This window comes from Manacus candei, unplaced genomic scaffold (genome assembly GCF_025592945.1).
Source record: "Manacus candei isolate 608988 ecotype Guabito, Panama unplaced genomic scaffold, ASM2559294v1 h1tg000034l, whole genome shotgun sequence".
In the NCBI taxonomy this organism is placed as follows: domain Eukaryota; kingdom Metazoa; phylum Chordata; class Aves; order Passeriformes; family Pipridae; genus Manacus; species Manacus candei.
Window position 1 is genome coordinate 2,819,422 of NW_026138082.1, and position 27,749 is coordinate 2,847,170.

General features: G+C 39.5%; 1 protein-coding gene and 1 long non-coding RNA gene across 5 annotated transcripts in view; one reads left to right on the forward strand and one right to left on the reverse strand.

The window, feature by feature from the left end:
• LOC127473224 (uncharacterized) overlaps positions 1 to 27,749 on the reverse strand; it is a 68,853-nt gene that overhangs the window by 28,429 nt on the left and 12,675 nt on the right. The window contains exons 2-4 of one of the 4 annotated variants that reach the window (XR_007905318.1): positions 23,246 to 23,311; positions 18,241 to 18,340; positions 16,170 to 17,557 (exon numbers count right to left, since the gene is read on the reverse strand). This is a non-coding gene — a long non-coding RNA (uncharacterized LOC127473224). The other 3 variants (XR_007905317.1, XR_007905319.1, XR_007905316.1) reach the window with 3 other exon arrangements.
• Positions 1 to 27,749, forward strand: part of SGK1 (serum/glucocorticoid regulated kinase 1) — a 66,296-nt gene that overhangs the window by 7,007 nt on the left and 31,540 nt on the right. The window contains exon 2 of the mRNA XM_051792603.1: positions 18,150 to 18,365. Within this exon, the coding sequence (XP_051648563.1) occupies positions 18,150 to 18,365 (216 nt within the window). The remainder of the gene's footprint in view (positions 1 to 18,149; positions 18,366 to 27,749) is intronic.

Consider the following 27,749-nt stretch of genomic DNA (forward strand, 5'->3'; position numbering starts at 1 on the left):
AGGGTTTTAGACACCCTTGGCTCTGCGGTAAGATGTGATGCAAACTGAGATACTGAGAAAGCAGACAGCTGTGTCTGCTGAAAAATCAATGTGATTCCTCTGCCAAATGGGAATAGTGATAAATATGATCTGCAGAGGCTGGGAAGGACTAGAGTTTGGAGCAACTCAGTGTATATGTTACCCTATCTACTAATTAAAGACATGGTTTTGATGAGGGTTACAAGCTCAGGGGAAGCTGAGAGTTGTGTCCATGGAAAAAGGAGTCAAAGAATTGAAAGCAAGGGGAAAGCTTATATCCTTCTAAAAAATTGGCTGATGTAAAGAAGGACAAAATGGAAGGACAGGAACCATTTCTGCCAGAAAACATGTAAATGGAGATGCTAAAGCAATGGGAAAACAAGAAAGAGCTAAAACCATAAAACAGACTTGCAAACTCAAATCAATAAGAGAGAAGGGCTTTTTTTTCCTAAATAGCATGTTATCACAAAATAATTGTTAGTGATTGTTATTTACAACAGCTGCTTTTAAAGCAAGAAAATTAAATGTAGAGAGTAGGAAAACAATTAATAACTCTGAAGGCAATAATTTTAATGTTTATTGAAGATTCTGCACTGAGAGATTTCCAAATCAACTCACAAGCAATTAACCAAGACTCAAAATATCCTTATGAGGTAGACTAATCGTGCCCATTTCAGATAAATGGACAAAGAGAAAATAGGTTACTTAGTCAGTTAGACAAGTTCATATAAAGACAGAAGTTACTCTTTTTTTCCTGACCCTGACTATAACTTTCCATCACTACAATAAAATTTTCCTTTTTCTTGAAACAGCAGCAGCAAACATCTGCTAGCTTTGCTGTGGCCGAAAGTTGTGCAGGAGTTTTTAGCAGCTTAACAACACTGGTACAATTTATTTTTTTTCCAAACAACCAGAAGTATTTGATACAGTCTTGCTGACATGGCATTGGTATCTGAAGATGCTAGATATTGGGTTAAACTTGAAAAATTCTTATTTCTAGTCTACTCATCTCATTTAGAAATTACTAAAGAGAAAAACATGACAAATTGAGATTCTGCCTGCCTACAAAGTCAAGAGTGCCAAGGGCATGTTTGTATTATAAGTGTCTTCTAGTAGGACCAAGCCTGTTCCTGTACTGTGGTACATCAGTAAATGGCTGAAGAGGTGAGAGCCTGAGACTGTGCTCTGTAACCCAGTGCTTATGTCACTGCCTTTATGTGTCCCACAAGCAATTCCCCAATAAGCCAATTTCTACATAACATCAAGAGCACAGGTGGTGGGCTGTGCACGGGGAAGGGGCCACTCCTTTTTGCCGTAGGTGTGGTCAGAAATTGGTTTGGTGTGTACCACCACCAACAGTAAACTATTTTATGTCCCAACTTCAGTGAAGGAAGAGCTGTGTCTGCAGTCAGATGCTGCACTGCAGTAGCAAGGGGTCACTTTTTCAGATGCAAACAACCTACTTGCTTATGCTTTTCAGAGCTACATATATTTATTTGTACACTGTACAAACCATGCAGTGGATGCTGTCTTCCGAAAAGATCCAGAGGACTACAAGGGGTAAAAATCCCAGTCAGTTTGGTAGTACACATCAGGACTTTCCTCAAAACACTCAAAGTTTACCCTAAAAGAAGGAAGGGGAATCCTGCATCCACTGCCCCACTGCCAGCTGACTACACATGTGATATGGGGATGGAACCTGCCAGTTTCACATTCTGGAAAGGCTCCACTCTCACCTACCCACAGCAGCGCTCTTCCAGCATCCCAGTGGGCTGGGACCTTTTCAAGGGGCATTTTTAAGGAGCTAGCTTGCACTAATACTGGGTGCTAAAGGATTACACAGGAGAACAAACTTCTCATTGCAACTCAGACTCCTGTATAACATTTGACCCTGGGAATCCACTTCAACTGTCCTAACAGGCATCATTTGGCCTGTCTAGATTGCAAGCTCTTTGGGGTAGAGAAAAAGAAACTGACACCACCCAAATAATTCTGTTTCAAATCTTAGCTGAGGCTTCATGGATACAAATTAGATAATGAAAATAATTGGTTATTGTTGCCATCAAAATTATTTTTATATGACTGATTAGAAGAGAGTTGGGGGCTTTTGCAATTACGGATGGGAAAGATACCTTTTATTTTATTTTGTGCTCTGGTTTTTTATTAGATATTTGTCTTGCTTGAGTCAGCTTCTATGTATGCTTTCTACCGGGGCAGTTAAAAGTCTTCAAGTGTACAGCAGAATTAAGTAATAGAGGCTATTAAGCCAAATGTTCGAACTGTAGGTCAGCAATAAAATTTCAAGATGTATTGCAAAAAACTTGACCCAAGAATAGGTCCATAAAATGGCTTGAAATCCTTTCCATGTTAATTAATTTAGTAACAAAATATATAGTTCTTTCAGTATCTTTTCTTTTTCCTAAAAGATCCATGCATTTATCAAATGAAAAACTGTTAAACTTTAACAGCTTAACTGTAGGTAAGTTGGAATTTGAATAATGATAATTTATTTCTTGCTTTAAAATTAATGACATTTTGAAGCACATTAACATTGTTTGACACACTCCGATTCATGCAAAACTTTGGATCCCTCATTCCTTAAAGGTTAACTTATAATAACAGCCATTGTAACATCAACTTTGCTGGTTAGAGTGTTGGATTAAGGGTATGTGCTATGGGAATAAAGTCACTGTGGAAATCCTCTATGTAAAACTGTGATGCAAAGAATAGCTATAAGAAAAGGCATGTGCATGTGAAGAGAAGATAATGGAAAGTAATGTTGGAGGACAGTCTGTGATATACAAACCAAAGCCTTCTTTAGCTCAATAGATTGACTTTTCTCTTCTTATGCCAACAGACTAGAGGTGCGATAAAATACATTTCTGCTCTGTCCCCAGGTTCTGTGCTCAGTTTGCATCCTGGATCCATGTTGTCAGGTCTTCTGCTCCCTGGACACCTTGACCCTTTGTACAGTGATATCACTGACTTCAATCTGATTTCTTGTTCATCTCAAAAGCCAGTAGACAAAGCCAATAATAACCAAGACTTTTTATTTAGGACTACTAGTCAGGGATGGTCTTGAATTCTCAAAACCCAGATGAACATAAATGCTGCTCAATGCTTAGCAGCTCTCTAGATGGGCATCCTAAAGATGCAACCTTCAACCAGAGCTGTTCATTGATTGCCTGGCTCATCAGATCTGACATGGAGTTAACTGTACACCCTTCCACACAGAATCAGGCATGGTGGGCACGTGGTTGGCCCAGCATAGTCCATACTGCTTTAAAGGCTGGGCATTTTCAGACAACCAAACAGTGCCAGTATCCCCATTGCCCCTAAAAGCAATGCTTTTTGCTCCATCCGCATCTCACGTTTCCGCAGTCACTTCTTTCTCAAGTTCTGTATTCTTGTTCTGGTACATTCTTACTGACTCTGCTTCAAATGAAATAACCACATTCCTCAAAAAAAAATGGATTTTGCAGAACGTATCTCTGTGTGCTAGGGCAGAAAAGGCTCTCCTGCTGTTCTGCCACCAGGGCAATACAGGGATGTCTCCTCTGCCTATTATCACTTCAATCAAATCCTTGGACGCATTGAGGTGATGTCAGGTGCAGTATCTCTGGTCATCACTTGCTTAAATGTGAACAGAGAACATGAAGTACCTGCTCCTCCATCCAGCCTTGGGTAAGAGTTGTCTGCACTTTAGAATAATCATACAGTGAAAGTGGATCTTGTGAATGTGCCAGTTTTTTAAAACCTTATTATAAATCCTCATGCACTGACCTACAGTTCAGTTAAAATATACGAGAAGATCTGAAACAGGTCTGCTAGATTTGGTGTAGATCCATCTTTTGGGTCCCATCAAGGCAACAGACTAGCATCATCAGTGCTTTCCTACCGAAGTTCCTCAATTAACTTTCAAGATTTTTTTCTGCACTTCCCAAAATATTTCCACACAAAAAGCCAGTTCACTGATTTTTCCAGATGATCCCAAGATCTAGACCTAAACATATATATGTATGCATACTAACATACAGCATACATACATACATATGTGTATATGTAAATGGGCATATGTTGTTTTCTTGTCACTCATCTTCCCGTCCCATGAAACAGGGTGAATTTTGATGTCACAGCATAGGCATTTCTATACCAGCTCTCTATTTCCATTTGAACAAGCCCGTATTCCCAAACAAGATGTTGTGGACAGACAAGTTTTTTGCTACATCATTGCCTGACTAGAAGAAAAAGTCATGAATGTGCCTTTCTCTAAATCCTTTTTTTCTTTTTATGGTTGTTTTAGGTACAGTATTTCATGCAGTATGTCAGACAAAATCATTTCTTAGCTCAAGGCCTCTAACACTACCAAGACCCTTGTAGAGGTGGAGAGACAAGAAGCAACATAGTCATCAGGAAGAAATTTAGAGTCTCTCTGTTCATCATTCTGGCCCTGACACTTCTCTTTTAGCTCCTGCATTTCAGTTTGACAGTGTCTCCCTAGTGCATAATGTGAGGAGTTACAATGCACTTGGAGGAGACAGGAGATCTGTTTTTGATAAGGAGATTACAAGATTTCATTCACCTTGTCAGAAGCCCTCATTAGTGCCCATTCCCTCCTAAGCCTGTAGTGTACATGCATACACCTTCCACCAGCCCCCTGTGAGAGGAATGAGTCTCATTTCAGATTCAAAACTTTCTTTATTTTTTATGACTCTTCTGCTGTGCTACACTTCTGAGAACAGTGCTGAGGGAGCAAAGGTGACTGCTCTGGGATATCTTGCCTGGACTAAATAAATTATTTCCTTCTCTATTTAAGATTAATTAAGAAATGCTGAAGGGAAAAGAGGTCAGAGCTATTCTGAGATTGTTCATTCCATCTCCCAGTTATTCAGTATATACTAAGCCTGAAAGAGCTGTAATTAGATATGAGAAAAGCCTGATGGGGTTCTCTTTATGTGTAGTTCCAAGCACACTGGTAGTTCTCCAGAAGTGAATTGTCTTCTTTTCACCAAATTTCTTCTGTTAATTTTTCTTCTCCCTTTTTTCTCTCTGAGGCCTAACCAATCTTTCCTGTGTAGTAGCTTGTGCACTCAAGAGACCCATACAGATATAAAGGGAGAAGTTGCTGCTTCTCCACTGCAAGCTGCTAGAGTCCAGTCTATCACTGTGCTTTATGAAGCTTTTGGAGGAAATTGTGTGAGCCTTGGAAAACCCCAGCAGCTTCTGCACCCAAATGGCAACCACATTGGGTTTCTCCAGTGTAGGTATGCCACCTAAAAATGAGTCCACTCGCCCTAGCAGGCAAATCGAAGGCAGGTGTGCCACATGCCCAGGTTCTCTGCATTGCCAGTGAGAGCAGTGAGTCACAGGGACAACAAGGAACCGAGAGTTTGGTGTATTTGCTGCTTTTTCAAATGTTGTCTTTAGCAAAGAAGTTACTGGCCAAGTCCACAATGCCAGACTGTAGTCTGATTTCCCTTATTTCATGGTCATATTACTAGAAAAACTATTCAGTCCATTTAAAAACCTGGGTAACTTGTCTGTCTCAGGCATTTCCTCTTTCTGCCTCCCTTCATCAGCTTCTGTTTGCTTTAAGCAAAATGATACCTCTTTCTTTATTTCGCTATTTCACTTACTCTTTGACACAGTAATTTATCCTAGTGATTAGGAGTCCTATAAAAGGATTTACACACCAAGCCATGTAGATCCTCCTATCTGTGGGGTATTTTCGACAGTAGATACTTTTCTGTGATGTCATAATTATCGTTTAACCAGTTTGGCCTCAAATGCTCAAAAAATGTTGGATTGCTCAGAGGAAAAATGTGTTAGCTTCTAATAGCTTTTACCCGAAATGACTTCAGAATATTTTTTTTTATTTGAAAGAATTAGGCAAAAGAAAACTCACACTCAACCAAGCATGTGGAAAAAGAGACTCAAAATGAGCTGCCTTAGTCACAGGCTTCCCAAAACCAACAACCTACACATGTGGGGGACTCCAGCCCACAAGCTGATAAGTCAGAATTGGTGACTTACACTCCAGTTTGTGTTCCTAAAACAAAGATCTTTATTACCATCATCTTATAAATAAAGTGAAAATCACAAGGAATAAAAGTGCTGGGTAATGTGTTTCTTGTGTGTGTGTGTGCCCCTGGAAAAATACTAAGCTAAGAAGGGAAATAATGCAGACAGCAAAAAGAAAGCCTCCCTTGTTTCATTATTCTTGAGTGTGTCTGGTTTGCATCTGTTACTGCATTTTTCACTTAAGAACCCTTATTTCTTTAATATCTATGAATGACTGATTTTGACCGGTAGCTTGAAAATGTGACTTTACTCTAATTAACTCTACTTTTTGTCTGTACTTAGCCCTTTTTAAGACCATATTCCTCAAGCTGTGTTAAAGCATGAGCAAAACTAACACATGGAACAATTTATTAAAATGCCAGGCAGGTTTGACAGGTGCAGGAGAAATTGCTTGGTTTCACATATTGAAACAGCTGTAGTTTTATATGCAATGAAATTGCAATGAGATGGGGTTTCACATTTGTTTGTTCATCTTGTGTTTGCTGTTTTGTTTTTGTAGCATTGAGTCATTTCCCCCTCTCCAAGGAGGACTCTTAGGACCTATTCCTCAAGTGGATGAGGCATCTACTCTCCACAGAGCAAGAGGAAGCTTGGTAAAATTCAAACATTTCAGAGTAGACTGAAATGTAACTAGAAAATTCATAAATAAATTTTGTTTGCTGATTTTGGAGCAAGAAATGCTATAAATGTTAGGTTCAGCTTTCAGATAGATTGAACTAGATTTCATTATGTATCTTTAAAGAATATCATGATCAGAAAGTTTTGTATTAATAATCAACAAATGTTAACCTCATAAGAGTCTCTTGCATCAAGGAGGTTTACTTTCACAGTGTGTAATTACTAGAGGAAGATGTATGTTTTATTTTCAAATTACTCAGGACCATATGTTCTCCTACAGTGACAGAGTATGTATCAAGTGGTGCCACTTTACATAAGTTCATTTTTATCACCCTACCTAGGAAAAAAATAAGATAAAAATCAGTGAAAGATCAGAAAAGAATTGGTCACGTTTGGCGCTGAATTAATTTGCCAAAATACCTGAATTATAAAATCCCTTCCTAGCTTAAATCCTCACTGATGATAGTAGTTTAAGTCACAAGTTATTGTGTGGCTCAGAATAAAATAATCTTCTAAGTCTTGGTTGAAATGTATCAGTGCCTTGCCCACTGCATCTCAGCTGGGATGCCATTTAAAAATGGCTAATTTGAGTAATCAGGACTTACTCAAACAGTATTCTTAGCAACTCAACAGCAAAGACAAATTGGCCACTAGAAAAAGCTGGGAAGACAAATGGGTATTTTCCTGGAAGATTTTCCTTTGAGAAAACATGTTGCATGGGGCTTTGAACAACCTGATCTAGTGGAAGGTGTCCCTGACCATGGCAAGAGGGTTCAGAACTAGAGGATTGTTAAGGTTCTTTCAACCCAAACCTATTCTATCATTCCATTATTCAATGTCTCCTTTGATTCAGGAGTAGAAAAGCAAAGGCATTTGCTTTGTTAGGGTTACCCAATGTGCTAGATGACAGGACACCCCCAGAGCTCCTGAGTGCTAAAGTGGGGCTTCTGACCAAGGCTGTGGCAGCCTCCCCCATGGCACTTCCAGACCACACTGCAGGTGAGCCTGCATGGGCTGCTGAAATCCCTGTTGCCAGGTCCCAGCCCAGCCTTGCCTTACAAAAGAGCTGATCTGTGAAAAACCACTGTCGTCTCTCACCTGGAGCCTCTCCAGGAATATTTCAGCTTTCTGAGGTATGCGGTCCGTCTCACAGCTCTGTGAGTGTTTTGGTGTGTCTCTCTCACAAGGCCAGAAAGAACGGGCACCCTAAATCAGCTCATCTAATGGTCCTGGTTGCCTTAAAGATTGATAAAAAATTAGGATGCTATGCAATATTATATAACGAATCAGAAGGGTCACTTTCTGCCAAATCAAAACACGACTAATGAAGTGCAATATCAGGTTTAAATTCAAAATAGGACAGTTATTAATTTCAGGCCACACAAAGTATGCTTCCCTGCTCTGAGCAGTATGAAGTTTTTGAATAGCCCAGGCTGTAACCAGTCATCCATAGTGTTCTGCCACTGCAGTCATTATTCTTGCACTGCAGTTAAACTTTATAATGCTGGAGTATTTCAGCCCAGACTACTGAAGGATGCAAAATAATCAAGAAAATGAGAGGGAGAAAAAGAACACTATCATATCCTCGTTTTGCCCGAGATTTTTTTTATTCACCTGCCTTTGCAGCCCATTCACAGGCAAACATGCATTCCCTGGCTTCTGTGCCTGGATCAGATGCTCACTATACCCTGTAGACTGATTTAAGGCTTTGACTAATAGATGTGGGATGTGGTGTTTATATGAGCAGGAGGTGAAATAAAACTTGCTTAGATTTACTATCAATTGGCCTTGCTGACATGAAACAGAGAATAGAGAAGGTACAACTGAGGAGCCTGGAACTATTTGGATAGAATTTGGGATTGTATTGTTCATGTTGTTTTTATTTGATCTAGATGAAAAGCATTTTTAACTTGGCAGCCTGGAAAGATTAGATTTGCGCATACACAATAAACCCCATTTTGTTTTGTTTTCCCCTTTGACATAATATCCAGAGGGTGTTTATACACCAGCGTGGACAATGAATCTATTGTCTCATCTTGTGTAGAAACAAGTGCCATCAGCGCTTACAACTGATCCAAGAGCTCTTACCTGATTCCAGCACATCAGTTATTTATTTATTCACAGAAGAAAGAATCCCGTGACAGTAACAATTGTTATCAAGGACAACATGGGAGGAAGGAGGAAAGGAAAACCCTAAGTGGTGCCTATTCAGTTGTTTAGATTTTTTTGGTGCCACATTTCAAATAAATCAGTCAGTCAGTATGAAGGTACAGCAAAAGTTAATTTAGCTATGAATGGGAGATGTGGGTTTTACAGACTTTTTCCTGCACCACTGGAGCTGGCAAGCTTTCCCATTTACTGGAACGGGAAAATCAGCCAGACAGTTGTCTGTGTGCTCATTAACACTCATTATTTGCACTACTGATGTGCTTAAATTTTCTGCTGCTCTTCATGCCTTAGCTTACATGGATGTATCTTGTTCAGCAGGAATATTTAAACACATATTTAGAGGATCCCAAATTCCTCAAGTCATTTTGATACATATCATCTTTTGGGATTGGTTTCTGTATGCAGTCACATGTTGACGTATTTTTTTTAAGAATCTCGCCTTTGCTGACTTTCTGCTGTGGCCTGGAGATGTGTCATTCACACTTAAGATCATAAAAATCTGCTTCATTTACTTGACATGTTACCACTGCAACTGATGACAGTAACAAATACAGAAATGTTTACTATGTTCTCCTTTAGTTAGATTTGATTTCTGCCAGATGCTGTTGGCAAGGGAAATACCTTAGTGCAGAAGAGTGTGTGTAAATGTGTGTATGTGTGTGTGTAAATAGCAATACTGATTACAAATCACGACAAAAGCCCTGAAATGGTCACCACATTAAGAACCTGAGCAGAGACGTGGCACAGAAGAGGTTAAATTCTCAGCATGAACCAGGATTGTGCCTGTGTCTGAGAAATCCACAAACACTTCCCAGCCCTCAGATTCATGTATGTGCCCAAGTCCCTCTCATGCTGGAGTAACCCTGTCCTTGTCCCCCGCAGTGCACTCTTTTCTATGGAAGGAAACCTGGAGACAGCAGCTGAATTTGATGGAGTGATGGATATTTACACTAGACCAGTCTGCCCAATGGCTGTACAACATAAATCCACCTGGCTGTAGGCAGATGGAGGTGGTAGGAGATTATTACATTCCAAATAAACTAGAAAAAAACCCAGAAGTAGGATAGGTCAGTCATCTAATCCAGCTCTTACGGTTCCATTATTTGCTGGGATGCCAGGAAGATTATGAAAGGTATCAGGTTATGACCATCATATATACTTTCATGTGCTCTTCTTTGTGACATTTATACAGGCAGTCACAAAGTTGAAGGCTCTCCACAAAGATTTGATAAAGAATTTATTATGAAATAGCAAAGGAAGAGAAGGATGGGAGGTGAAACTGAACCCCAGAGAACTGGCACAGATTTCCTCAGGGCTTGCAGGAGTCCTGTTGCAGCCAGAGTGGCGTTCCCCTGTCTTGCAGCACCCACTGTCCATGACCAGAGTGTGTTGGGGCTCCTGTGAAGAACATCATTATTCCCTAAACTTCTCCACCCGGAGCTGTGGTTGATCTGTCTTTCCACAGATCTCCTTCACGTGTAGGTAACCTTTCTCCTGGCACATTTGGAGGGCTAAACTCTACAAAAATCCAGGCCATGTACATCCAGGCCTGGACAGAAAAAATGTGCTCTGCTATTTGACCTCAAGTCTGCTTTTTAGAGAGCAGTTTCTTGGCTTTGCAGAGAAAGCAACAAATGATGATTATGCAGTGAGTTGCCCTTCACTTTCCCTTTTAAAATAAAATGTGATTAATAATCAACAAAGTGATGTGTGTCAGGGAGCTGGAGGGGAAAAAAACAGCTTGAGGTGATTTGACAAACTGATTTTTTTGCTGTGCTGCATTTCCTATGGGACATGACAAATTAAATGTCAAAGCCAACTAGAAAATAGTGATATATCTCAGCCCGGGCATTAATCAGCCTGCCTCTCGTTTACCACTTCCCACTTAAGTAGATGACTGTATGCAGTCTGAACAATGGAGCTTTTCATTCTCTAATCACCCTAATTGTAATTTAAATAAGTTTCCTGACAGTCGCCCTCAAGGCTGCAGGGGAGATGATTCCAAGAGCTCCCCGTCCACCTCGGGTTTACATAATGGATGAAAATTCAAATCCTTGTCCAGGGTGCAATTAGATAATGTCAGGAAAAGGAAAGAAGGGATCGGATGAACTGCAATCGGAGAAGGAGAAATGTACATTTGATATCACTGAGAGCCAAAACTAAAACACACACACATACACTGACCTAGATCACAGTCAAGCCATTTGATACTGTCTGGTAGGGAAAAGAATATCCAGAGACTTTGCAATGCAACATGTAGCATAAAGGACCTGACTGAGAACCCTAATAAGCCATCAACTGATGCAAACAAAAATTTAATGAAGAATAGAAATTTAAGTAAAGAAGAGTTCAAGTGCAAGGATTGGTTTATTCCAATTTCCCACAAAAACGGGGAAAAAAATGCCCATCCAAAGTTTCAGAGGCGTGCTGCTGTACAGAGCACATGGTTGCATAGGCTGTCAGATTACATTCGATACACTTGTGTCAATGGGTGTGATGTTTCATTGAGAACTGGCTGATAATACTGGACCTCCCAGCAGATTTCCACAGTTTCCCTCAAGCCATTCCATTATTCAGTTTACCCTCAGTCCTCAGCAAATGTTTCCAATTTTAGATATCTAATGGCCTATCAAATTTGTCTACAAACTTAAGCCTTCCTTCTTTCACACTAATATTTACTGTTCCAGAATAGGTATCTTCCCACCTAATTACTAAATCCTACAAAAGTCCATAGTCTGTATCAGATGCTTAGTGCAGAAAAGTGACTCCCACATCCACAAAGGGCCCAATCCTGCAAGACATTGTGTCCCTACATAACATGCCTTTTCCTTTCCAGTGTATTCATCAGTCTTGAAAGTCAAATGTTCAGATGGCAAGCCAGAAAACAAGCTTGTTCATGTCCTGAGAAGCACGAGATTTTTCAGTCTCTCCAAAGAAAGGGAGAACACTCCAAGATGGCCACTGGTACCACCAGCACCTTCTTTCCTCCAAGAAAAATCCACATCTCCATCAGTAGTGGCCCTAGAGAACAGGCTGGTGGTTCTCTCATGGAAAATATTGCTCATTCTTACAGTGATGGGCACTGGCTATGAATAACTAGTTAAAATATAAAATGTGCTGAGTTGACTGATGACATTGACAACTGAGCCATACAAAATTAAATCTGTATCTGTTTGCTATTACATAACAGGAAAAGCCAGGAGTAAAAAAAGCCCCTGGAACTTGGCAAATCTCATTTAATCACATCTGGCAATTTTTGAGTCTGAGATTATCACTGTTGGATATCATGTTTTTAGAAAGTAAAGCAAACAAAGAAACTCAAGCAAACAAGAATCAGAAAATAGGGAGCCTTTAAAAAAATACTTGTGCACCTTTCAGCAATACTATAGGCCAAGCTTGAGAAAAGGGTATTTGAAGCTCTTATCTAATGACAGTCACATTTCAATTTAGTTTAGGATCAGTGAAACATGGTTACATACTTGAAGGGTGTACAGCGCTCCTTTGAACTCACTTATCTCTAAAGAACAGGGAAAATTTTCATCAATTTCAGTTGTGGTCATTGCAAGAAATGCTAGAAATATCAAACAACTTTGACTAGTTGCAGAGGTCCTTTGGTGGTCCAACAAAACCAGCACTACAAAAAGTTCCTAAAATGTGACAGGATGGAGAGGTGTTTATTTCTAGCCATGAAGGTCTATGAGTGTGAAGTTGACTGCATTTGTTCCAAATAAATTGTCCAATCTCAATAATTCAAAAAAAAAAAAAAAGAAAAAAAAAAAGAAGTAAAAATGTCATTTGACTTGAAAATGTGAAATTGTTGATTTTTGAAAAGTTGGAATTAGTTGCTTTGACAACTTCAAAACTCTTTCTCTTCAGAAATTATTCAGATGAGTAATTATATTAGAGCTGATCAAGCTTCATAGATAATTCTGGTGAACTACCTTTTTTCTTGCTTTGCATTTTTTTCTCTCCAAGCAAGGAAAGGCAAGGCAAAGGCTCCCTGAAGCAATTTTAGTCAGTTTCTAGCTAATAGCAGTAAGGCAATATTCCACAAATCTCAAGGCTGTCTACACAAACATGTAGAGTTGATGTCTTGGTCAGCCTTAGAAAGCAAGACACACTAGCCCTGAGCATGACAGAATGCTGATGTGCAGCTTCAGTGCTAAGGTGGACTGTGCTCAGCACACACCACCAGCAAAGCAGACCACTGTCTATCTGCACAGGCCTGTGAGACTGTTCCTTCACAGAATCAGTGTGAGAACAGTGATTCTCAGGAATGCAGTTACAGCTTAACCAGAAACTGTGGGATGCTCCAAAACCAGGCATGCAGTAGAAGCAATTTCTAGCAGATACAAGTTGTCGATGAGCAAGAGGCACAAAGAAACTATAGTCATGATGGGGCAAGAGACACTGTGAGCTCTTTCTGTTCTGCTCAATTCTATTTGGATTATCTCAGACACACTCAAAGAGTCAGCTGCTTATACTTTGTAATAGTGTATGAAGTTGCTTGGGGAGTTCAAAGAGACCTACCTTGGAAACAAAAGTACAGAAATCTTCAGAAACAGTTCAGAATAGAATTGCTTCCTGCAGTTAGGAGCAGGCTCTAATTTATTTACTGGTAGATGGATATCATGATAAGAATAAAAAAATAGTGTATTTGAATAATCAAATACTCCTCACAGTGCCATAAAGAATTATGTACCTAGCACTGTGGTATTTGTGCTCTGGGGAGACTTTATAGCAGCCTTCCAGTACCTAAAGGGACTCTACAGAAGTCTAGAGAGGGGCTTTTTACAAGGGCATGTGGTGACAGTACAAGGGGTAATGGCTTTAAACTGAAAGAGAGTAGGTTTAGATTAGATATTAGGAAGAAATTCTTCATTATGAGGGTGGTCAGGCATTGGAACAGGTTGTCTGGAGACACTGTGAATGCCTCATCCCTGCAAGTGTCCAAGGCCAGGCTGGATGGGGCTCTGAACAACCCGGTAGAATGGAAGGTGTCCCTGTCCATGGCAGGGTAGTTGAAACTAGATGATCTTCAAGGTCCTTTCCAACCCAACCATTCTATGATTATATGATCATATAATGCCCTAAATAGCAAACTATCATCTGCTACTTGTTATTCTGTCTTTGTCAAGTCAGGGAAGAAACTGCGAGAAATTTCTTCAAAATTCTTTTTCTTTTTGTGCAATTCAGTGTGGGAGCTTTTTTAGTGGAAGTGAATTCAAAAGAAATGAACCTTTGCACTTTGAAATCTTTAGAGGCATTTAAGATAGCCCAAGTCAAACAGAACTATAGATCTAAGGCACTTGTCTAACGTAAATGTAAATATTAAGAACTCAAAAATCTTTGAAGTCTATTAAGGTTAAAGCTAGACAAAAGCATATAGTGTAGACTTATAATTCAATGACTAATATATACACATAACATTTCAATAAACTAAACTGAGTCACTCTGAAAAGTAATATATAATCTCGAAACATCAATAGAAACCCAAGACCTGCATAGCAAAGCCCAGGGAAATTGTTTTTCTTCCCAAGTCTGATCTTGGCCTTGCTGCTACAAAGATGCTGCCAATTCATACTTCCAGTTTCAAATCAATATTTTCAATGCTTTTGGACAGGGAAACATGTTGGAAATCAGTGGTGAATCACTTCATTTTCCACACTCTTCTGTGCATGTTGCTTATGAATTTCAAAATACAAATGTAGGGTTTGTCTGCAAAGGGATACTGATTCTGAATTAGCTGAAGAAGTGGTATTAGAAAGGAGTTGAATGTTGTTAAAATCCTCCTGAACCTTTTAATTCAGAATAAAACCTCAAATTTTAACTTAGATAAATGGAGTAAATGGCTGCAGAATTAATTAAACCCATCATAATTCTGAACCAAGCCATCCACACAGGGGTTGAATGTGTATTTACCTAGTTTGTGACTGGACCAGCAGACATTAACACACCCATGTAGGCAAGTTCTTAAAACAACAAACATGCCAGCTCTCAGCACAGCTCCATGGCACCCACTGCAGCGGCAGCTCCATCCCGGCTTCCCTGGAGCAGCTGCCGGGCAGGTCTGGGCGTGTGGGCAGGCAGCACAAGGCCCCTGCGTGGCGCCTCAGACAGAGGCAACGGCTTCAGAAAAAAGAAAAACAACTTTCCTTGGCTTAGCTATGCAGGTCTTGGTTTCTATTGATGTTTGTACGTTATATATTACTTTTCAGAGTGACTCACTTAAATTTATTGAAATGTTACATGTATTTCACTGAGTCAGCACAGCATCCTGGACTGAGCAGATGTGGCTGGATATATACGAACCTGAACTTTGCTCAAAACAGTGAAGGAAAACTAGAATTCTTTTAAAGCTTTCCTCTGACAGTGCATTTGAACTGTGGGTGTGCTAACCTGTTTGGACTATTTCCAACCATTAAGAAAAAAAGTCTTACTAGTCCATTCAATCTCAAAGCTCGATTTTCCCACCTTAGTTTCCCCAAAACTTTGTTGCATCAAACAGAACAACGTGACCCAATTAGTGTTCGTGATCATACTTCTTCATCTCTCAGTATAGGCTGTAATGTGTAAATAATATGGACCTATCACGTGAAAACATTGGTTTAGTCCAATGCTTTTAAGCAGCAAAAAGTAATCCATAAAAAAAGATGTGTATCTGAGTTAAAACCAGGAATCAGCTTGGAATAAATAATAGTAAGAAAAATTCTTTAGAATTCGCCCTGAACTCAAGGACCACTTGCTGCTGCTAAAGCCAGAAGATGCCACCTATACTCTGGTGTATGCAGCTTCTTAAAATGCACTCACTGTTACTTTCCCTCATCATTACCATTCACACAAATTAAAGCACTGGTGGGTAATTTTTAATTTATGATCATTATACTGCAGAATGTATATGTCATTGCCATTAAAAGGTACAGCTACAAGGTCATTCCATACAGGCAGATTTTGCTGTATCAGAAGTATGCAGGTCACATTTTGAATGCTTCTTCATACACAGGCAGGCTAGAAATATGTAAATGGAAACACAAGACAGTGAAACTACAGGTGAAGCTACAATAGAAATTATTTTTTAACTGTATCACTGCAAATCCCATGAACTCAAAACCATAAAACTAACATCAAAGGGTGTTAATGAAACCTCAAATCCAGATTTACATTTGAATCCCTGCCTCAGTTGATGCCATATGTAATTGAACAGTCTCAAGCAATAGACTGGCCCATGCTCCCTGAATTTTTAAGAAAGACTGAACTTGCAGCTCATTGCATCCCAGGCCCTTTTCTGCAGTCAATTTGGTTCTTTTTTCATGCACACTCCTGCACACTGTGTGTACCCATAATGATATAACAGAAGCTGCATAATGTCAAAGAAGAAAGGTAAAACCAGGTCCAAAACCACTTAACTGATCACCAGGCCGAACCTAAAAAGGACAAATTGAGCAGACGTTTACTTCTCTCAGAATCGCATTAAATACATTGCACGTTTCCCATAATAAAACTACACTGGAAAATCAAGCATGGGTTTTTTGACCATTAATATAATTATTATTTTCAACATACCAAATTTGGAATTAGATCAAGACACACAACCATGTATTTACTTGGGGAGAATAATATATTTAATGATGTGCTTAACAATCATAGAGGCAATTATGATTGGCAAAAATAAATGTTTTTAAAATCCGCTTGAATCAAAAGATCAGTTTCAATACATATTTATTGAAATGGAATCTGAAAAAGAAATAATCCCTCCTGCTACAACTTCGACCCACCAACCTGAAGCTAAAACAGTCTGGATAGTCTTGTAGGGATGCTCCAGAGCATGGAAGTAGGGCATAATATTATCCACACAAACTGATGTTGCTAAAAAATGCAAATGGGAAATGCAGTGGCTCATTTGCCCACAGAAGGAAATCTATTTGTTTGGTTTCCATAGAGAGGAAAGAGAAATTTTCCTAACCTTGAGATTTCCGGCAGGTCAGCACAGTAGGGCAGTTGCAGGCGTTTCGCTCATGGAGGAGTCACCAGCAGAAGGCTGGTTAGATATGTCTCACTCTGTTTGTTTATCATAAGTAATCCTGGTAACCAGTTGCTGAGATATAGACTTCCACAGTTAATCAAACACTCGCCGTCATGCTCATGGCTAATGTAACATAAAATATTTGTTTTCCTGATGTAAAGCATCTTCTAATGGCAAATATCATCTCCTAATGAAGGACAGTGATGCTGAGGCCAGGGGCACGAAGCTCACAAAGCAAAGAGGTTGTCTCCTGTCAATAGGAGGCCAGTTGGGCTGCCAGCCATGGCTGTCTCAGCCTTCCCCTTCCAGGCTGGTAGAGTGTATCCTGAGACACCCCTATCTGTCCTTTGCATTCAAATGAGACAGTTCTGATCAGATTCAGTGCAAATATGCCACAACTCACATAGAGGTCCTTTTGCTTTCACAATGAAAAATAACTTAGGAAAAGAGCTCAGAAAGGTCTCTGAGTCCTCGCTTGACTTGTTAGAAAATCCAATACTTCTGATTCACATGGTGGAAAAGAGACAGTCACAGAAGCAAAAGGAAGAGCAAAGTGTACAAGGCTGACACAGTGCTCTGCGAGCACAGTGTATTATGCTCATAACCAGTGTCCATCCTGCTGTAGTACACTGAGTCCTAACCAGGGAGCTGCGGAGACAAGGAGAAGGCAGGGGAAGGCAGTTTAGAGGAGTCGGGATCAAAATTTGTGGCAGGTCAACACGAGAAACTGACACTTGAATGGAGTGATGGGAGGCACAGAAAAGGCTGAGATAGTTTATGAAGTAAGAGATGATACAGTAAATATTGCTGTTGGAAAACAGGACTGCAGAAAGCAAGTATTACAAGTCTATTACTGCAAAACCTGTCCGCTTTTTATCCATGGGGAAACTGAGTTGTCTAGGCTGGAAGTACTTGCTTTGGATAGCTGTCTTTCTCTTCTCAGCAGTCTACCTTATATTTCAATATCTTTATTAAGCCTGAAAACTTTGTATTGTAGATAAACTTATGGCAGACTTGAACAAAGCAGCAAAAGTTTCTCAGCATAAAGAGCCTGGTTATGATGTGCATTCACACATGCACCCTGACATGGCCTAGTACTTTCTCCTACAGAAAATCGATCTTGATCCTGATATCTGATTATTTTCCCCAAGGTGTGCTGGTTTCATCATTGCAAACCCTGCTGTGCCATCCCATCTGCCATAAAGCAAAGAGACTCCATAACCTCCTTCTGTGTTGACAGGTACGAAGGTGGATTAAGAGCCCAATGGTCAACGTTGAAAAGCACTCACATACCAGCCTCAAATACCCGGGGTCCACTGTGATGCATTTACCTCCAGGAGATTCAGAGCTTGAGCCTCCACTCTGCCAGACCTGCCTGAATGACCATCCTTTCCAGAGAGGGATCGCTCCTCAGGAGGCCGAGTCCTGCTCCTGGGAGAGTCAGAGAAACAGCAAAGTAAGCCACTATTTCCTTCTACCAAACTTTGTTTACATGTTCTACACTGATAATGGGTCTGTACTTACAAAGGGTCTGTACTTATGAGATGGTGCTTCCCTTGAAGAGAGGGAATTCTCTGAAACCTGAAACTCTGCTGACCAAGGCTGTTGTACACATTTGGGCTCTGCTTTCTACCTTCAACTTTGATACCTATGAAAAACAAAGGACTCACTAAGGTATTGTGATGTACTCCCACAGCATTTGAACAGATTAGCAGCAACGATAAGTATTATTTACCTGTTTTGCATAAACAGGTGTGGATAGGTGCTGAAAAGGACCCAGACTTGCTAATTTTTTCCCTTCTGTCCCACAATTACCAGACTACCCTTCTTCCTTCCCCCCAAGCCATATCTAGTTTTCTCTTTAGAAGTCAGAATTTGGCTCAGAGAGTTTTCAGTAACAGGAGGTGAGTGATTCAGCGGTGTTTTTAGCAGAAGGGAAACCCTGTTTTGCCTCAAGTTATGCCAGTATTTTATAAATGACATCGTTCTGCATGTCGTGCTGTGCAGTTGCACACAGATGTGAAGGTGGCAAAACTGTGAGGGCTGAGATGAAATGGTCAAGAAGGGGCTTTTCAGAGGCAGACTTTGTATCTTTCTTTCATCGTTCACCCCCACCTAATCCCTGTGGAGACAAGCCAAATGCAGAACAGAAAGTTTTGCTCAGAGCCCGTTATCCCTGACAAAATTATCCCTGCCTGAAAATGGTACGCAAAAAAGGAGACAGTTGTAGAAACATAAAAGCAAACAAATAAGAATCTTTCCAAGTACAAAACAGAGCAAATGTGACAAGGCATTTATCAGACGCTTAGCACACAGCTCAGAGCAGAAACATTTTTTCAAGCTGCATCTGCTGCATTTTTAAACGGGGAAATTCCAGTGGCAGGTAGAAATGGAAGTCCTGTGTGCTTCTTAAACCCAACATTTTTGTGAAACATGTGCAAGCGGAGGAGCTAATTACTCCTCCATTTTACTTCATTAAGAAGATTAATTTTGCTCAGGCTGAAGCATTAAAAAATGAAAGTACTAAAGACGGTGGATTCTGCAAATCCTCTGCCTTGCTGTAAATCACATGTACTCCTGTACAGCCGTAGGGCCTCACAACTGATTTCTATTAGGTTTTACATGCATATGGGATAGATTTGGCTGAATGCAGATTCCCCTGGACTTCTCTCAGCCTCCTTACTGCAGGCCGTGGAGAGGCTGCTTACCCAGCAGGAGGAGTCTGCAGCAAGAGGGATATTTTGCACGCTGCTTTAAAAACATTGTTGTCTGGTAAAAGACTTCTTGGATAGAGCTATCCTGCATAAGGAGTCTTTTAAGTAAGTTCAAGCACAGAGTCCTTGATGTGATTAAATGTAAGGTCACTGTCTCTTTCTCTACAGTAAAACCAGGCAGGAAGCTTTTAATAATAAAGTCTGAAGGAGTTCTGTGTCTGACCTTTTCAAGGTTTAAAGAGTTTCTGGGTGAGACTCTGTTCAAGGGTTACAAATGGCACAAACTGCATAAACGTGAAATAACTCCCTTCACTTTAAATCCATGAACTTGAACAGACAGTTCCGTATTTCAAGAAGAGAACACGGTCTCTGTTAAATCAGCAGGGAGCTTGGAACGTGTCAGTCATCTCTCCTAGCTAATTCTTGTTTCTTTTTCCCCATTACTCTTCCTTCTCTGTTTTCCAATACTGCAACCAGGTACTGGTATAGTGATTATAGTTCCTTTGTGCTGTGTCCAACACCAACCCATACAAGGATCCTACTGACACTGTTCTTTTGCTCAAGGGCAAATTAACTAAAAAACAAATCAGCTGTGAAATATTATTAAAGGCTTATTCTGGCAACAATCTTTCTCTGACAGGTTTCAGGCTACTCTGATTGCTTGAAAAAGGTCTTATAGAAATCAACCTGATCAAAACCCATTGCCAAAGGGAACACGTCTGTTTTCCTATTCTTATTTCCAACACAGAACAATGGAAAAAAATCATTACTGTTTGTTTACTGTGATGGTAATTACGTAGTGAAGTCTTTAAAAATTGACTTTGTGTAAATAAGATTATATTGAAACTAAAAGTATTTTAAATAACGAGATTTTTTTCTTATGATATGCTTTCATTTCCACCTCCCCAGGCTTTTCTATTAAGGCATGTGTCAGGTGGAGTTTATAAAGATGATTACTGGTGTAACCTCTACTAAGTCTTCTCTATTATTTGTATGATAGTGTATTACGTCTGTATTTTTATGACATTTTTTCCGCATTCTATACACTAGACTAGATAAATTTCAAACACTGCCAGAAAATCATGCTAATTTTCACATGACTGACTTACATAGGTATATTATTGTTTTTTGTAACCGACGTGGATTAGTTATATGGGAGCTTATATCTGCTCTACTAGTGTAACAGCTGAAGCCCTAAAGGCTTTGGACCACTGCCAAGGTAATGATTTACAATAACCAGTCCTTGCTTTTCCCTGTCTATCTACATAGTTCAGGTTGCACAAAATTCACTGGCTTGATGAAGAGGGTAAATTTCCTTTCAAAATAAATTACCATGCTGTGTAATGAATACCTTGTGTAAATAAGCTGGTTTTGAAAAAGCAGGCAACCCATCTTTTAGAGTTGCATTGCAGCCTACTAAATAGAGAGAGGCTAACATGGTGAAAACTGGGTGTGATTTAAATCTTTCAGGTGAGGGTTTACCAGGCTGGGTTATTGGACATAAAACATACATACATACACACACACAAAAAAAATTCTTTCATACTCTGCATGACCTGTGTATTCCATTTGCACTGTATTTTTATGCCCTTGTTTCAAATATTTTTGTAAATAAACAAAAGATAAGACCTCGTTAGTGAGCTCAAAATATCTTTCTTTTTTTCTCAAACAGACCCAAGAGCTAGGTTCAAGGCTTGTTCTGTTCTTTCCTCGTTGTCTAAAAAAACTCCAGTTGCCCTATCCATCAGCTGACATTTGTCCTGAAGCATCACAGACACATCTCTATCTAGTAAACCAAAGCCTTAAATGTCTAGAGCTGTCTTTTCTTTCCCAAGCTAAACAAAACCTCTGTGCTGCCCCTAGCTAAGGGACGAGGGGAAGGAAAGAGCGAACTAATGTGTTTACCCCATTTAGGCAACGTGACTCCAAATTGCCAGGAGCATGTCTGAGCATTCAGTACAGCCACCACTGCATGACTAGGGGCTCAGGGGTGCTGAGCGGGGCACTCAGCCCCATTAGCCCCAGAAGGGGTCTGTCCCCACATATACAGTGGATTTTAGTCTCTTCACCCTCTCTTATCACCTCTGTGGGGCAGGTGGTGGAAAAGAGATGGAGGCTGCTGAGGCAGTTGCCCTGTCTTCCTACCCCCACAGCAGTCCATCTGTCCATAGTGTCTTCTGTGAAGGAGCATCAGGAAAATCTTTCTTAGGGCTGCAGGGAATTCAATGCTCCTGCCTTTTTGGACAAGTCCTTTGCAGCTTAGCGGAAGTTAATTACTCTCATAGACACTTTTTGGATCGTGTTACTAAATCAACAACAGGAATTTTATTTTATTATTGAAAGTCATTCAAAGCTCCTATGTGTAGAAGAGCTCTTGATTTCGGTCAGATTTCAGCACTTTACCATATTTTAAGTCTTGCTTCAGGGATGAGGAATACTGAAAAAAATATTCCCAAACCAAAGGTTGGGCAATTATTTGAGATAGTTCTACTTACAAATCTCTCCTAAAAATAACATACAGCTTCTAGAAACCTGCATTTGAAATGGAGTAAGAATATGCTTCAGATGAAATACATTTCATAACGGAGTATAATAAAAATAAATGCCTTTTAATGGACTAGGAAAATGTGGAGATGAAAAAAAAAATCTGACTAACTCCCCATAAAGAAAGAGTTTGGTGACAGATCTGAGTGGGTTTTTTAGGGAAAGATGGTTTTCTCACACATTTTGTATAAAAAATGCTCCTATATCTAATGATATGCTCTGGTAATGAGGCACTCTGTGATTTCCAACCTGATAAGTGCTAGTTAATACACAAACACATGCACATACACAACACAGAAATGAAAATCCTGAGAACTCAATATGGCACAATTACTCCTGGAACCAATATATGTGAAAAGGGCTGCAATAAAAGATAATTTGGAGAAGAAAAGTAGAAATAAGAAAAAAAGGAAGTCTGGGTAACAGAATTGTTCAGTGAAATCAGATCTGGAGAGGACTGTGAGAGGCTCTAATAAACCTAGGCAAATTAACAACCTGATGGAAGATTATCCCTGATACAGACAGAAACACAGTAATGTACTTTGATGGAATAATTATAACTACTCAGTACACACTGCAGGGTCTTGAATTAACCATGATTATTTTAGAAGGCAGCCCTGGGTGCCACAGATAGTAGTTTACTGAAGACCTTGGCTCAGAAGAGTAGCTCAGGAGGTTAATCCCGCACAGCAAAGCAGACACTCTATGCATTCATTTAGGAGTATAGCACTCCATCCACTGAATCTACTTCTATCCCATATGGATACACATGGGGAAGGATGTGAAATATATCTGATGTGGGTGAGGACAGACCAGCAATACCAGGGCGACAAATGCCTGGAAAAGGCCTCGCAGGCCAAATTATGTCATTTTTTGCTTAATCTCTATAATGAAATCCACTTTGAAGTGGCTGGCAAAGACCCTGGTAAGTAGGATCCTTTGGAAAGAGGTTGTCAAGGAGCAAAGGACAGATGAAGAGGCCAATGGTCCCATGAGCCTATAGCTCAGGCTGACATTGGTGTGTGAGCCTTGTTGTCTTGCTGGCATCTCCCCATGCAGCGATTCAGGAAAGACTTACGAAGATTTTCTCGATGAGTTTTGGTTTCTCTTTTGTCTCTTCTTGTTATTCTTCCAGGGAAAGCTGCTGACAGGAAAGAAAACACATATAATTAAAATCATTTCAGAAAAATCATGATGCTTTATTTTCCTGCTCCATTGCAATAATGAATGTAGAAATAGGTCTGGAAAGAAAAAACTAAAAGCAATTGAAAAGTTTCCATTTAAGCCAACGTAGAGCACAGAAACAATGAGAAAATCTTGTATGTGGTCTAAAAGACTGAAAATTATAAGCAGACTTTAAATGTAAAAGTTACAGGGATGTGAAATTGTCTGCCAAAACAGAAAAGTCAAACTTATTTACTGGCTGAATTTTAATATATTCATGTGTAGGATGTTCCTGCCTTTACACCTGGTTACTCCAGATTTCAGAGTATATTTTGTTATGCCTCCTAAGACTGGAGGATGGGGGCTTATCTCCCTGAGTTTGGGAACTGCATCTTGTATTCATAAAAGTGACATACAGAGAGATAATCTATCATGTAACCCTGTTTTCACTGCTCAATGTTATACTGATAGGAATACTTGCAACATAGTCCAAAGGAAGGTGTTAAAATCAGTAGAGGAAATCATTCTATACTACATGTAAGTTAGCCTGAGAATCCCCAACCACTGGAACTCCACAGTTTCTGTTTGATTATTTTTCATATACAAGTAAACCCAGTCATCATATTCTGCTCCAGAAATATATTACAGCACTGTCTGAAGATTAAAGAGAGTTTCAGAGAAGCAAGTGGTTCAAGATGAGTAATTAGAACAGTAAAGAAGGTATTTTGTACTTCTTTTCATTCAGCAACTTCTGGTTGTAGAAGGTCTGCATTTTCTGGATCATCACAAGTCACAGTTGTAGCTTAATCCTGTGAGTTGACAGTCTCAAATGAAAAACCCATTTTTCACCAGCAGAGCTTACAGCCATTTCCTAAAAAGTTGTTTCTAGCTGACTACACTAAAGCTCTTTTAGCTAATGGTATAAATGTGTCACTAGTGGGATTTTGACGGAATTTGGAATTGAGTACCTTGACCCATAAGCTTATTTATCTGCCAATAGGTGTCTGTGCTTTAGGAATTTGATTGCATGTATATTCGAAGACCAAGGACTCAGATATGATTTTATTGCAGATCCTATAGCTTTAGCAAGATGAAAATCAATCTCAGATTTCTCAGCAGCTGTGAGAATCAGCTGTGAAAGCAACACAAGAGTAAGGTGGGAACAAGCTTTGTTTCAGGGGTTAAATCTAAATGCAGTACGTAGTTTCATGGTTTTGTAATGGATTGATATAGGGTTATTATGGATAATATTTATTTAGACAAGTCAAAAATGTTTAACACAAAGGCATTTTCAAATGAAAATGGCAAAGCACAGTTTGCAAATGCACAGGCTAAAATTATGTGTAATTTCAGTGAATGGGAAAGCCTGAATAGCAGACAATTGCCTGTGGCGGATTTTACAGTCCCAACTGACAAAGAGAACATCTATATAGCACAGAGCATATAAATCAGTTCCATGGCTCAAAGGAGTGATGTGATACATCAATCATCTGCTTTACAAATACACAGTGAAGCACTCATTCATTTGTACATCCATCATGGGCCTTTTCAAGCACCATAGACTTAGTAAATTAATTGGACAAGTCAATATCAAAATCTAAAACCATTCTGAATGTTGGTTCAACACTACTGAAGATAATTAAAATATCTCTTATTTTAAAGAAACTGTCAAGGGTTTTCCCTGAGGACATCTACATCTGGAAAATTATTTATTGTACTTTCCATGGGGTTTCCATAATACCTGAGTTAGAAATTACATTCTTTCACTTTTTAAAATTATTTTTACTTTTAATATGGTGATTATCTAGCACCTTTTTGACTCAAAGATCCAAATTACTTTGCTGACAATCAAAGATATGAGAGAAAAGTATTCCTTTATACATAGGTGGTAGTAACCAGAAAATAACCCAGCACAGTGGGTGTGAGGAATTTAGGCCAAACACAGTCAACCAAATTTCTATTTAATTTTGTCCTGATTAGCAAGTGGTCAAACACATAAGGTTAAGTGATTTGCTTACTAAAATGGAAGAATCTTCTCAATTTCTTCAAAATCTTAGTATCTGAATATTTATTATCTGATGTTAAAGAAGAAAGTGAACAAAATCAGTAAAAAAGTACTTTGTTTGAAAAGAACATTTTTTGTACAGTTTAATGCTGTGCTGGCTCCATCTGGTCTTCAAAGGGTCTGTTTAGCAAGAGCAACTGGAGTTGCTCTCCTCTACTGGAGTTTGATTTTAATCTGTTTATCATCCATCTTTAAGCATTGCTTCAGCTCATTTTCAAGATAATTCCATGCTTCGTAGTAGATGAATAAAGGGGTCTGTTGCATTGTGTGATAAGATCATACAAACAATCTGACCGGCAATTAAAGAGTAACAACACTAAAGACAAAACCAACTCTGTCATATATGTGTGCATAAGAGCATATACAGACAGCTAAAGACTAGGTCTGTAAAGTAGCTGAGTGTGACTTCAAACCAAATTCACACTCATCCATCAAGGGAGCCATAAGTCACATTTAACATGGTCAGGGAGTCCAGGGCTGCAGAACAACGGGGAAGATGAAGATGGCAGGAGTGGCTGCAGGGCCACCTCCGCCACCTGGCCAGGGCCAGGGCCATGTCAGTAGCAGGACTGCATGGAGCAGAAGGGTGAACTGAAGCTTTCTTGACTTTTTCACTCCTAAAGAGTTCCTTCCTTGGCCAGTTTCTGTCCACTCATCCCAAGCAAGAGTAATTTCATGGCCGGTCTAGACTGTGCTTTTGAAGACTGGCAAGTGTTAGTCTTGTATGTCATTTCTCTCTAAAGAAATGTATCTCTGACCCAAAACCATGTTTCATAAAGAAGACCTTGTTTCTTCCTCTAGTTCCTCTATAAGCACCAGTCTGTCTATCCCAAGAAGTCAGATATGACAAGACATTTGAAGTGTCAGTATGAGTAACACTGTGAGCAATTTTGTTCTAATCTTAGCATTGTAGATGTTGCATTCCTTTGCAATTTATAAATATATATCACTATTTTTCTGTCTAGAACTTGCAGATAACCTTTTATGTAGAATTTTCCTCTTTGCACAAAGAAGTTATAGTTGGCTAAGAACTCTGTAGTAAAGTCATGTATTCTGTAAATTGTATTATAATGTTGATTAATACAGTGCATGCTGCTCATTTAAGGTAATTTAATGCAATTCCCACATCCCAGGACTCCTCTATGTCTCCTATCTTAATACACTGTACTTACTCTGTACCTCATTATACGGTTTCCATTTTGTGAAATCTTCTCGCCCCTCTGAATAGCCACCTCAGGATATTCTAAAAGAGTTTCTGTAATGTACTCTCTGGCTTTGAGAGATGCGTGATAAATCAACTTTTATTGTCATTTGCATTAATGGAAAGATAATTATTTCCAAAGCAGCAGTGCAGCTGCACAAAGACTTTGTACGGCCTATATTGTATCACACCATATTGACATTACCATCAAAAAAAAAAAAAAAGCCCTGCTCAGGCTCATAACAGTCACACTGCTTCAAAATATTTTGGAGCCTTCATGGCAAAGACATTTTAACGTGGCAAAGACATTTTAACATTCCCTGGTAGTTTTGTGTAAGTTAGGAAATTAATTTAGTAGGAGAATAGAAACCACATTTTTCTGATAGGGATCTCAGGGTGGACTGTGGGGTGGGTGTCATCCCATCTGGTATCTATAAAAAGCATGTGAGTCTGGAAGGAGTCAAGCCCATGGGTCTTCTACAAACTAGAAATGACAATTTTAAGGTACTGAAAATGAATGAACCTTCTAATTAAGAAATCCTTAACAGTGAACTGTGATGTGAAACGTGGTTTTGCTTTCCTTTGAAACTAAGAATCTTCTTTCAGATAAGTGGATTTACTGAGAGAAGTAAAACCAAAACAAAAAACAAATGTGTTAATTCCAGTAAACACTTTACAAGTGGTGTGATAGCACCTGATAACTTCTGCCTTCTGGAACAAAATCTACTGCGTGCAGTTAAATACCTTAAAGTATTGTACACAGTACTGTGCTTCAGAATAGTGTTGAGCCAGCAAATAGAAAACACAAAAAGAGGCTAGATGTATTTCTCTAAACCATGAAGGATTAAGCATGCGAGAATGGTCTTAAAGACAATGAAGAAGGATGCATTCTTGCCCTTGAAAGATAAGAGGAGCTGCTGAGAAGAGGTACCTCCAACATATTACTGCTGAAAGTATGAAGTGGAAATCTGAGAACTACAATTTAGATAACTTTCAAATCTGCTAGGTGGGGAAAACAAACATCTCTCCACTCCCAAGGCATCTTCTAACTACTTCACACTAGTAAGCTTGTTTAGGTGAAAATGGAGGATGCTGTGAATGCCTCCTTCTGCAGCAGCATCACTCTGTAAGAGCACACACAAAACCATGCAG